Below are 12,093 nucleotides of genomic sequence, written 5' to 3' on the forward strand. Positions count from 1 at the left end.
TTCACCACAGTCTGTTTCACGTTTCCTAGCGGGACGTGAAAGCTCATGTGCACATGCTGCTCCACATGTTGGAATGCCAGTCGCAGGAAAAGCACAATCGTTTAATGTGAATACTGTGAAAACAACCAATGATGTAGAAAACGAGAGAAACACAGTTTCTGGAAACTGCGCAGGTTAGATATTTGCAAGTTAGAGCTCACAGACAGATACAGGAACCCTTTGGTTAAAACTTCCGCTGCAGAAAATAAAAACCATCCAAAATAGTCCAGAACAGCAGTGAGTGGACTGACGGAGAGCAAAACCCCTGTCTTATAGTACATAGAAGATGATCATATAGTTATTAGTTATGCAACATATAGTGTATAGTGTACATCAGGCGTACTCAACTAAATTTGTCCGCGGTCCAATTTTGGCAGATACCTGTGACCTGAGGTCCGGTGCGGCGGGGGTGGCGAACGTAAGTTGTTGAGCGGGGGGCGGCGAACGTAAGTTGTTGAGCGGGGTGGCGAACGTAAGTTGTTGAGCGGGGGTGGCGAACGTAACACTCGTGACGGAGTGTTTTTTCAATAGCCCTGAAATAAATGCTACGGTTTTGTTTTAGTCCGTATCCAGTTAATCAGGAATGAGATTGGGTCCGGACAGGACTACGTTCGGGTCCGGATCCGGACCGCGGTCCGCCAGTTGAGTACCCCTGGTGTACATGTAAGAGTGTGTTCAAATGCTTCTGAGTTTTTGTTTGTTTGTTTATTTTTTTGTCATTCTTAACTTGGATGTGAACATAGTGAATGAGCCCCAGTGGAAATGTGGAACCAGAATGTGTGTGTGTGCAGGTGTAGTTAAGAATGTGTGTGTGCAGGTGTAGTTAAGAATGTGTGTGTGCAGGTGTAGTTAAGAATGTGTGTGTGCAGGTGTAGTTAAGAATGTGTGTGTGCAGGTGTAGTTAAGAATGTGTGTGTGCAGGTGTAGTTAAGAATGTGTGTGTGCAGGTGTAGTTAAGAATGTGTGTGTGCAGGTGTAGTTAAGAATGTGTGTGTGCAGGTGTAGTTAAGAATGTGTGTGTGCAGGTGTAGTTAAGCTCCATCATTTCTGCCTGTCCTCTCTCTCTCCTTCCCTCTCTTGCTCTCATTCTGTTCAATTTTACAGATAGTGTAAGGAGAACTTAGGCCCCAGGGGACACCTAGATTTAGAAACAAACAGCGCACTTATCAGCTGTCACCATGCATTCAGTGTAACTCTGTGTAACTCGTGTCTGCCTGCATGTCTATGCTTGTAAGCCTTGTTATGGGTGGAGAAATATTTTCAGATGGTTTGTTTGTGTGTGTGTGTGTGTGTGTGTGTGTGTGTGTGTGTGTGTGTGTGTGTGTGTGTGTGTGTGTGTGTGTGTGTGCGCGCGCGCGTGAGCGCATGTGTGCATGTATACATTTTAGCTTGAACCCCATGTTGCCTTTTGTTTAAGAAAGATTATGGTTTGGATTAAGATTAGAGTTAGTATTAGGATTATGGTTAGATGCAGATATTACTATATTATTACATTATCTGCTAGCTAATTTCCTCTAATTGAAAAAGTAGGCCTATCTACATATCGCAGCCTCTCTCACACATGTATAAGACACACGCGCACACAAACACGCACGCACGCACTCACTCACACACACACACACACACACACACACACACACACACACACACACACACCCTCACACAAGACTGACAAATAATCTCTGCCATTGCTGCATCCACAGTCCAGCACTCTCTTTCTGTTCTCATCCACTCCTCCCTCTTAATTTGATCAGAATAAATGGATTACTCACTCACAGTGGAGAGCGGAGACTCCTGTCTGCTGTGCTGTTTACAAGTGCTCACACTGGACAGGACAAAGATGCAGTGTGTCTAGTGAGAGGGCTGGTGTGGTGCCACACATTGGCTTGTAGGTCTGTGTGTAGTTCTGTATGTAAATCTGTGTGTAGTTCTGTGTGTAGTTCTGTGTGTAGGTCCGTGTGTAGGCCTTTGTGTAGTTCTGTGTGTATGTCTGTATGAAGGTCTGTGTGTAGGTCTGTGTGTAGCTAGGTCTGTGTATAGTTCTGTGTTTAGGTCTGTGTGTACGTATGTGTATAGTTCTGTGTGTAGGTCTGTGTGTAGGTCTGTGTGTAGATCTGTGTGTACGTATGTGTGTAGGTCCGTGTGTAGGTCCGTGTGTAGGTCTGTGTGTAGATCTGTGTGTACGTATGTGTGTAGGTCTGTGTGTAGATCTGTGTGTACGTATGTGTGTAGGTCTGTGTGTAGATCTGTGTGTACGTATGTGTGTAGGTCCGTGTGTAGGTCTGTGTGTATGTATGTGTGTAGATCTGTGTGTACGTATGTGTGTAGGTCTGTGTGTAGATCTGTGTGTACGTATGTGTGTAAGTCCGTGTGTAGGTCTGTGTGTAGATCTGTGTGTACGTATGTGTGTAGGTCTGTGTGGGCTCCCTGGGTTTAAATCGCAGGTGAATTCAGCCTCTCCACACCCTTTAACCCTTTAAGTTGAATGTGTGAAGAAGGATTTTTCATTGCCATTTTAAATTTCATTTTTGATTTAGGGAGGTCATTTGCTCCTATTTGGCTGCTGCTTTCATGACTGTGTGTGTGTGTGTGTGTGTGTGTGTGTGTGTGTGTGTTCACACACAGTGAACACACACACACACACACACACACACACACACACACACACACACACACACACACACACACACACACACACACACACAGTGACCCAATGCTACAAATACATTTTCTCTCTTTGGAAGAGCAGAAAACAAGTTAACAGCATTTAACAGCCATAAAAAATAGAGCATGCACTCAGATACACACATACATGAACACGCACGCACACATGAGCACACACACACACACACACACACACATACACACACACACACACACACACACACACACACACACACACACACACACACACACACACACACTTTGTTTTCCCCCTGTGGTCTAAAGGTTCCAAAAATAAACTTTGGTTTAAAGTGAATAAGTGAGTTCAGTTATGAAAGACTAAACACAGATAGCACGGGGATGGGGGGAAGAGAAGAAAATGGAGTGATAAAAAGACAGGGATGTGAGGATGGACTAGGAGGACGACGAGTGAGGCCCAGCCTCCTGTGTGTGTGTGTGCATGCCTGCATGCACTCTATAGTGGACAATCTCCACTCATGCAATATGTGTTCATAAGGTGTGTGGGGGAGTGCCTGTGCACACTATACTGCACCGGTACAATATGTGCAGGCAATATGTGTTCATAAGGTGTGTGTGTGTGTGTGTGGGTGTGTATGCTGTTGCATGTGTATGTGCATGTGGGGTCAGTAGGGAGTCAGGCCCCATAATCTTGTAATCCAACCAGCTGCCAGTCTTCCCTTCCCCCACCTCTCTCTCTCTCTCTCTCCCCTCTGTTCCTCTCTCCGCCTCACTCCCTCTCCCTTTCTGCTCATGTTAGTGGTCCTTTTTTCCTCTCGTTTTCCTTCTGCATTATAGAATTTCTTAATTCTTCTGTGTTGCTCTGTGTAATTTCTTCCAAGCAGTACGTAATCGCATTAGAAAAAGAAAGCTAGTGACACACTTCATATTTTGCTTTTTGTTTGTTTATTTATTTATATTTCACCCCCGTTCACCCAAATCCTCTTTGACATTACCTTTGCCTGTAGCAGCATGGCTTTCAAAGTGTTTTTCATCACATTAAAGTAAAAGCAAACAGAAAACACCTTTTGAATTTCCTAATTCCTACACTGTTGGAATGCTGTTTGTTTCGATGCGGCACGTGCATTACAGGGCCTGGGTCCTTGGTTAATTCGGATTAATAATTAAAATGGAAAGAATGTGGTTGAGAGAGAGAGAGAGAGATAACAGAAGCGTTATCTGAATAGGGATGTGCGCGTGTCCCGTTGGCGAGACGTATCAGCGGTGTGCAGGCGAGCGCGTGAAGGTTGACATCTGACGTTTCTCACTCGTGCCGTTCCTCCCCTGACCCCCCCCCCCCCCCCCCCCCCCCCCCCCCCAGACGGCATCCACAGCATCAGCGCCCAGTGTCTGCTCCGCGTGCTCATCATCACGGAGGACATGCTAAGCAGCAGCGTGACCGTGCGGCTCCAGAACATGTCGCAGGAGCACTTCCTGTCCCCGCTGCTGACACACTTCCTGGAGGGCGTGTCCTCGGTGCTGTCGGTGGACCCCGATGACGTTTTCGTCTTCAACGTGCAGCCCGACGCGGAGGCCAAGCGCGTGTTGAACGTTAGCTTCTCGGCGGTGTTGCCGGGAGGGAAGTTCTTCCCGTCGGAAGCGCTGGAGGAGCAGCTATATCTGAACAGACCCAGGCTCAACATGCTTGCTCAGATGCAGGTACACACACACACACACACACACACACACACACACACACACACACACACACACACACACACACACACACACACACACGCTGTTCTAACAACTGGATTGTTGTGCACAGGTGCTGCCGTTTGATGACAACGTGTGCTTGCGCGAGCCGTGCCAGAACTACATGAAGTGCATCAGCGTCCTGCGATTCAACAGCTCCGCCCCCTTTATCTCCTCCCCCTCCATGCTTTTCCGGCCCATCCACCCAATCGCAGGCCTGCGTTGTCGCTGCCCACCCGGCTTCACTGGGGATTACTGCGAGGTGGAGATTAACCTGTGCTACTCCAATCCCTGCCTGAACGGAGGGGTGTGTGCTCGGAGGGAGGGGGGATACACCTGCATCTGCAGAGAGGAATATACAGGTGAGACAGGTGTGAGCGTGTGTGTGTGTGTGTGTGTGAGAACATGTGGCTGTTTGTATCGTGTGTGTGTGTGTGTGTGTGTGTGTGTGTGTGTGTGTGTGTGTGTTTGGAGGGGACTATCCCATAGGTAAAACACAACCTCAGTCTCAGTAGTTATGCCAGCCTGAAGCATTGCAGCTGTCCTGAAATAGACCCTGTTGTACAACTGAGAAAAAGACTGAACGAATGAGAGAGAGAGAGAGAGAGAGAGAGAGAGAGAGAGAGAGAGAGAGATGGGGCTAATGAGACAGACAAAGAGAGAGAGACAGACAGAAACACATACTGCACAGAAAGAGATGATAATGAGCTTCTGGAGCAAAACAGCTGTGGATAAGAAGATAAAGTTATGGAAGCTGCCTGCTGCAGCTATGACACAGCAAGAGACTGACCCTACAGACCCGAGAGAGACTGACCCTACAGACCCGAGAGAGACTGACCCTACAGACCCGAGAGAGACTGACCCTACAGACCCGAGAGAGACTGATCCTACAGACCCGAGAGAGACTGACCCTACAGACCCGAGAGAGACTGACCCTACAGACCCGAGAGAGACTGATCCTACAGACCCGAGAGAGACTGATCCTACAGACCCACACCTCCACTAAACTGCAGTATTGTCTTTAGAGAATGGCTTGTATCTCAAATAATACCTTGTATCGAGGTAATACCTCGCCTGGTGAAACAGTGAGGTTCTTGGGGGCTTAGAGATGGAGATGTGGAGACTGGGCTTCCTGAGCATACATCTGAAGCTGAAAGCAGCAGCTCCATTCTTACCTCCGCCTCCTACACCTGTGGTGTGTGCAGCTGAGCTGAAGGTGGTGGAGTTGGGCTCCCAACACCACACACACCAGTTCAGCTACCACCTGCTGCACAGCTCCTAATGGTTTGTAACCAATGCAAAGCATCTTATAACCATCATGAAATGTGTGTGTAAAAATATTTCATGTAGCTGTTTGAATAAAAGCAGTATTATTGCTCACCTCTGATTTCCCTGGCAAGAGGAATATTAAAGCTCATCTTGCAGTGCTGAATATTAGAGAGATTTTCAAAAGCAATAATGTGGTTTGGCATTTTATTCTCAAAGTGCCTGCAGGGAAAAATATTCACTCATGAAAATACAGAAGCATATCAGCACCCCGGAGCGATACAGACCGCCAAGGAGTGGTGTTAAAGAGTCACAAAGAGACTGGGCGTGGCCTAGAGGAAGGGAGGGGCCTGAATGAGCAAATTAAAGGAGAAGTAATAAAAACAGAGATACAGACAGGGTCACAAAAGAGTCTATTCTAGGAAGAGAGAGAGTGCAAGAATGACAAGCCCTGGAATTAATGACAGGAAGAATGTGAGGGAGAGGAGGAAGAGGAGAGAGATTACGTAGAGAGGAAGCGTGCTCCATTGAAACAAAATTGAGAGAGGGAGATTAGATAGTGAGAGAGAGAGAAATCTGCAATTGGGTATGGAGGAAAGTCGGCGAAGAAGAGAGCCAGACTGCTCTAAAATGATCTACAGTGGGAGGTGGGCGTGAAAAAGGAGGGAGAGATGGAGAGGGGAGAGAAAGGAGAAGGAAGGATGAAGGTGGGGGCAGATGGGGTTCCCCTGGGGGTCATACCATGTGTGAAAGAATGGGGAGGGGCGTGTTTTGCCTGTGGGGCAGGGGGAGCTTTGATGAATTAAACATCACGTGAATAAGGGAGAGAGAATACATTACAAAACACACACACACGGCGCAGGGGCGCGGGGGATGGAGAAACAGACAGACAGAAGAAGAGGGAACTTGTGTGGGATGGGAGGAGAGGAAGGCAGCGCCAGGATAAGAACCGTGCTGGGTGCAGGGAGTTAGAGACTGAGAAAAATGTGACAGTCTTAAATCTGTTTTTTCTCTCTGAGGGTGAACAGGTTTGTAGTTTAAAAGCACACATTTTTAAGTGTGGGTGTGTATATATGTGTATTTGTTATGTGTGTTATCTGCTTTACCTGTGGATGTGGGTGTCTATTATGTGTAATGTTGACACGTATAAATGCATTGTACATATCGGTGTCTTTGGTTAAGGCATTACAAGGCAGTGTTTTTGGGTCAGGTGTTACAGGTCAGTTTTGGGATATGATGTTACAGGTCATTATCATTGGTTAGGGTGTTACAGTGATACTGTGTAAAGCATTATAGGTCAGTGTTTTTGGGTTAGGTGTTACAGGTCAGTGTTACTGGGTAAAGCATTATAGGTCAGTGTTTTTGGGTTAGGTGTTACAGGTCAGTGTTACTGGGTAAGGTGTTACAGGTCAGTATTTTTGGGTAAGGTGTTACAGGTCAGTGTTACGGGGTAAGGTGTTACAGGTCAGTGTTACTGGGTAAGGTGGTGCAGGTCAGTGTTACTGGGTAAGGTGGTGCAGGTCAGTGTTACTGGGTAAGGTGTTACAGGTCAGTGTTTCTGGGTAAGGTCTTAATGGTCAGTGTTACTGGGTAAGGTGGTGCAGGTCAGTGTTTCTGGGTAAGGTGTTACAGGTCAGTGATACTGGGTAAGGTGTTACAGGTCAGTGTTACTGCATAAAGTGTTGCAAGTCAGTGTTACTGGGTAAGGTGTTGCAGGTCAGTGTTACTGGGTAAGGTGTTGCAAGTCAGTGTTACTGGGTAAGGTGTTACAGGTCAGTGTTACTGGGTAAGGTGTTGCAGGTCAGTGTTACTGGGTAAGGTGCTACAGGTAAGTGTTACTGGGTAAGGTGTTACAAGTCAGTGTTACTGGGTAAGGTGTTGCAGGTCAGTGTTACTGGGTAAGGTGGTCTATGAACACCTGTGTGTATCTAAACTGACTTTACTGAAGAACTTGCTTATGACCGATAGATGTACATATGTAGACACACACACACACACACACATATCTATGTGTCTATGTGTCTATGGTCTATGGTTTTTGTGTGGTGTTGTATACATACCAGTATATGTGTATAAGTGCTTTGTGAATGGAGGTGTGTGTGTGTGTGTGTGTGTGTGTGTGTGTGTGTGTGTGTGTGTGTGTGTGTGTGTGTGTGTCTGCGCGCCTAAGTGCTTTGTAATGAGGAGCTATCGGACTATCAGACAGATGTTTTAGTGTAATTGCTTTGTGTCTGTGTCACTGGATGCAGTTGATTTATCCCTCCATGTATGTCTCTCTGCATCTGTCTTCATGCCAGAGTTCCTAAAGTAACCACTACATATTCAACTAAATGGGATCCATTTTCCATGGTTTTGGTCAGTGACTAGATTGTGACGGGATGTGTGTGATGTGCACACACATGTCATTGCCTCATCCCAAGCTAATGCTCTGTAGAGAAGCCCGCCCGTGTAGCACGGGCAAAAGTATAAACACTGAAACTAAAAGAGTTTCTGCTTTAGATATCAGTCTAGCTAGCTCACACAAGAGAGACCAGTGAGAGAGACCAGTGGGTGAGAGAGACTGTAGTGGGTGAGAGAGACTGTAGTGGGTGAGAGAGACTGTAGTTGGCGAGAGAGACTGTAGTGGGTGAGAGAGACCAGTGGGTGAGAGAGACTGTAGTGGGTGAGAGAGACTGTAGTTGGTGAGAGAAACTGTAGTGGGTGAGAGAGACTGTAGTGGGTGAGAGAGACTGTAGTTGGTGAGAGAAACTGTAGTGGGTGAGAGACTGTAGTGGGTGAGAGAGACTAGTTGGTGAGAGAGACTGTAGTGGGTGAGAGAAACTGTAGTGGGTGAGAGAAACTGTAGTGGGTGAGAGAGACGGCTGGGTGAGAGAGACTGTAGTTGCTGAGAGAGACGGCTGGGTGAGAGAGACTGTAGTTGCTGAGAGAGACGGCTGGGTGAGAGAGACTGTAGTGGGTGAGAGAGACTGTTGTTGGTGAAAGAAACTAGTGGGTGAGAGAGACTGTAGTGGGTGAGACAGACAGCTGGGTGAGAGACTAGTTGGTGAGAGAGACTGTAGTGGGTGAGAGAGACTGTAGGCCATGAGAGTCTGTGCTGTGTGAGAGAGACTGTACTGTTTTCAATTATCTTGTTCAGTTATTTTTGGGAGTTACTTGTGAATAGGGCAGAATCTCACACTGTCTTTCCCTCTTCTTCATCTCTTTATCTCTCCTCCTCTCTTTCTCTCTTTCTCTCTCTCTCTCTCTCTCACACTCACACTCTCTCACACACACACACACACACACACACACACACACACACACACACACACACACACACACACACACAGTCATAGCAGATAATAGTCTTTATTCTCCTTGTGTTCTATTCCCTCAGTTGGCTGCCATGGTGTATTTGGGAAGCTGGATAAGGGAAAAGTAGATGGAATTTTTTAAATGTTATTTCATGAGCTGTTTGTGTGTCTCCACAATTATGAGCATGTGTGTGTGCTGTAATGGCAGAATGGCTAGAAATGTATTTTTGCCCAGGGATTATATTAAACAGGTTTATCTTACTTGTGTGTGGAATGTGACTTTCTGTGTTTTTCTGTGTCCTGAAGCTTTTTGTTTGTTTGCATGCTTTGTGTGTGTGTGTGTGTGTGTGTGTGTGTGTGTGTGTGTGTGTGTGTGTGTGTGTGTGTGTGTGTGTATGTGTGTGTGTGTCTACGTGCATATGTACGTGTGTGCACAGTACCAGTTATTTAGAATATGCACAGACCCAAAGGATAGGTTTTGGATGAGCATGGGGCTGACTGTAGAGGCAGGGCTAGAGGCACAGAGGAGGAACTAGAGGCACAGGGGAGGGGCTAGAGGCACAGGGGAGGGGCTAGAGGCAGGAGGATGCAGCTCAGGATGCTTTTAAAAATTGAACTCAGAGGAGATTTTAAACTCACTATCCACGATTTTCCTGAACTTTAACCTTTCCCATGATTCGTAGCTGAATCCGGTTGTTGGTTTCCGGTTGTAGTGTTTACATTATGAGCGAGTCATAAAGTGGACGTTCGTTGCTGCTTTATTAAAAATACACGGCCAATAATACTAGGTGGCTGCACAGTACGAGCGTTAAAAAAAGTTGTGGTGACTGTGTTTTACCAGTGCCCCACCCCTCAACGCTCTCAGAGTGGGTTGATAACATGAAGCTGTGGCCTGAAGTTAGCGATATTGATATAGTCAATTACTTCGTCTTTCCCGAAGGCGTAGATGGCGAAGAGCTACGGAATTATAAAAGCACAGAGGCATACAACTACCTTTATAGCAACAAAATAGGAAATGTATTGTATAAAAAACATGGTGATTTCATTTTTTTAAAGCTGAGGTAGAGCCAAGTGAGACCGTGAGCTGAGGTAAACATCAGGCGTGGGTAATGCTGAGGGAGAGTGGAGTAGTGGAGACAGTGGGTTACTCGTGCATTGCAGAACGTATGTTGTGAAACATTGAAAAACAATAAATTATATGTATAATATCTCGTTTGTTTGTAGTTTTACTTTTACTATAACTATTTGTAGATCCGTTTGGCTCATGCGAACTATTCGTCTCTTCTTTTGGGGTGGTCTATCGTAACCCAAATACAGCTCCGGGTCAGGATGCAGCTCTGTAGGCTTCTTTTCAACAAAGTGAAACGAGCAAACATATATCCTCTTCGGATGGTATTTCAGTTTTAAAACTGCAAGCCACGCTAGGCTCCTTCCCTTCGGTATGGAATGCAAAGCAAAACGTAGTTACTTGGATATCTCCGCATGATCATGATTGAGCCGCGGACATTTTTCTCCGGTCGCGCTGTCTAATGCCAGGTTCACACTACACGACTTTTCAGTCGTCAGGTTTTTGTGCCGTTCGCACTACATGACTGGTTGTGCTGTAATCGCAAGTCTTTCAGTTGTTGTGGCTTTCACACTACATGACTGATCGGCGACGCGGGCTCACAAAGACTCTCAGTCGCCGACCGGGCTAGATATTAAACATGCTAGATATCTGCCGGTCGTCTGCGATGGCTCGGCGAGCGTCTTTCAGCAGTTCACACTACAGGACTGAGCGAGCGACGAGTGATCGCCGATTTGCCTCCGACCACAGTTCTGTCGGCGATCTACAAAAAACAGTCAGCGACTGAAAAACCAGCCTAAGATCGTGTAGTGTGAACCGGGCATAAGCGAGGTCAGTGATCGCAAGCGCGCTGTAAATAAATCGCTGTTTTAATCGGTTTGTAGGAGGTTCTTCCCAGAGTTTTGGTAATATGACATAATTGAATGTCCACTTTCTCTCATCCCGTTAGAAGAACTCGCATTTCGTGCTCCTGTTTCTTTTTGAGCCTGCTTGAATTTTAACTTCGCATTTGGACCATTCAAAAACATTGTGGGACTGTTCAAAAGATATTAATAGATACGTGGACCGTTACATTATATTCTTGTTTATTGTTTCCTGACGTTTCATCCCAGTCTGTAGCTACAGTTTAAGGTAGTTTTTAAGGGTCCCAAGACAACGTGTTGGTCCGATGAACCATGATCACGGCGGGCACTAGCCACATGGTAAAACTAGCGCACATTTCTTGATCACAAGATGTAGGTTAATTGCATTAAAAAATACAGACGATTTAAATTTGAATATCTTTGGACTGGCTTGATCAAATTTGACAATTAAGGCATCTTTTTTTGTTATATTGTGCTGCATCTAATAAAATTATTTTAAATGTGATTAAGTAATGTTGAAAAAAATATCCAAGTTACTACAAAAGGAGCCGGACGCGGACAGTGTTTACGAAGCTGCTGGTGTTCAAAGCATATACTTTCCAACAACAACTTCAATTTTTTGAGTTGTTATGGCACCCGACAAGGGAACATGTCGAGCCTGAGCTCATACTTGAAGCACGTAATCGGTATCAAAGCCAGTTTTATTCGTCTCACTAGCAATGTTTTGGTTAGCGATGCTGAAACGCTAGCGAGACCGGAACTAAGAAACCGGGGAACGGAAATAGTGAGACGTCATGGCAACCCCCATTGGGATTCCAGGAAAAAGGTGGATAGAGGTTTGGGATCGAATATGTGTGCGTACGTGTGTATGTGTGTACATGTGTGTGTGTGTGTGTGTGTGTGTGTGTGTGTGTGTGTGTGTGTGTGTGTGCGTGCGTGTGTGCGTGCGTGTGTGAGTATGCAGGCGTTTTTGTCTGGTTTATTTACAGTAGCGGTTGCCTGAGGTTGACTAGCTGCATGTTTTTCCAGCATTGTGCCAAGACTCCCCCAGTGCCAGGCAGCAGGTCATGAGTCCTGAGGGTGGGATTTGTGTGTCTGAACTCCTCTTACTCATCACACACACACACACACACACACACACACACAGTCTGCAGACAGACTGACAGGTACAAAAGCAACAAAGAAGGAC

General features: G+C 46.1%; 1 protein-coding gene across 1 annotated transcript in view; it reads left to right on the forward strand.

Moving 5' to 3' along the window:
* celsr3 (cadherin, EGF LAG seven-pass G-type receptor 3) overlaps positions 1-12,093 on the forward strand; it is a 52,971-nt gene that overhangs the window by 7,172 nt on the left and 33,706 nt on the right. Inside the window, 2 exon segments of the mRNA XM_077003938.1 lie at positions 4,043-4,380; positions 4,490-4,778. Coding sequence (XP_076860053.1) covers positions 4,043-4,380; positions 4,490-4,778 — 627 coding nt within the window.

This window comes from Brachyhypopomus gauderio, chromosome 4, assembly GCF_052324685.1.
Source record: "Brachyhypopomus gauderio isolate BG-103 chromosome 4, BGAUD_0.2, whole genome shotgun sequence".
NCBI classification, from domain to species: Eukaryota; Metazoa; Chordata; class Actinopteri; order Gymnotiformes; family Hypopomidae; genus Brachyhypopomus; species Brachyhypopomus gauderio.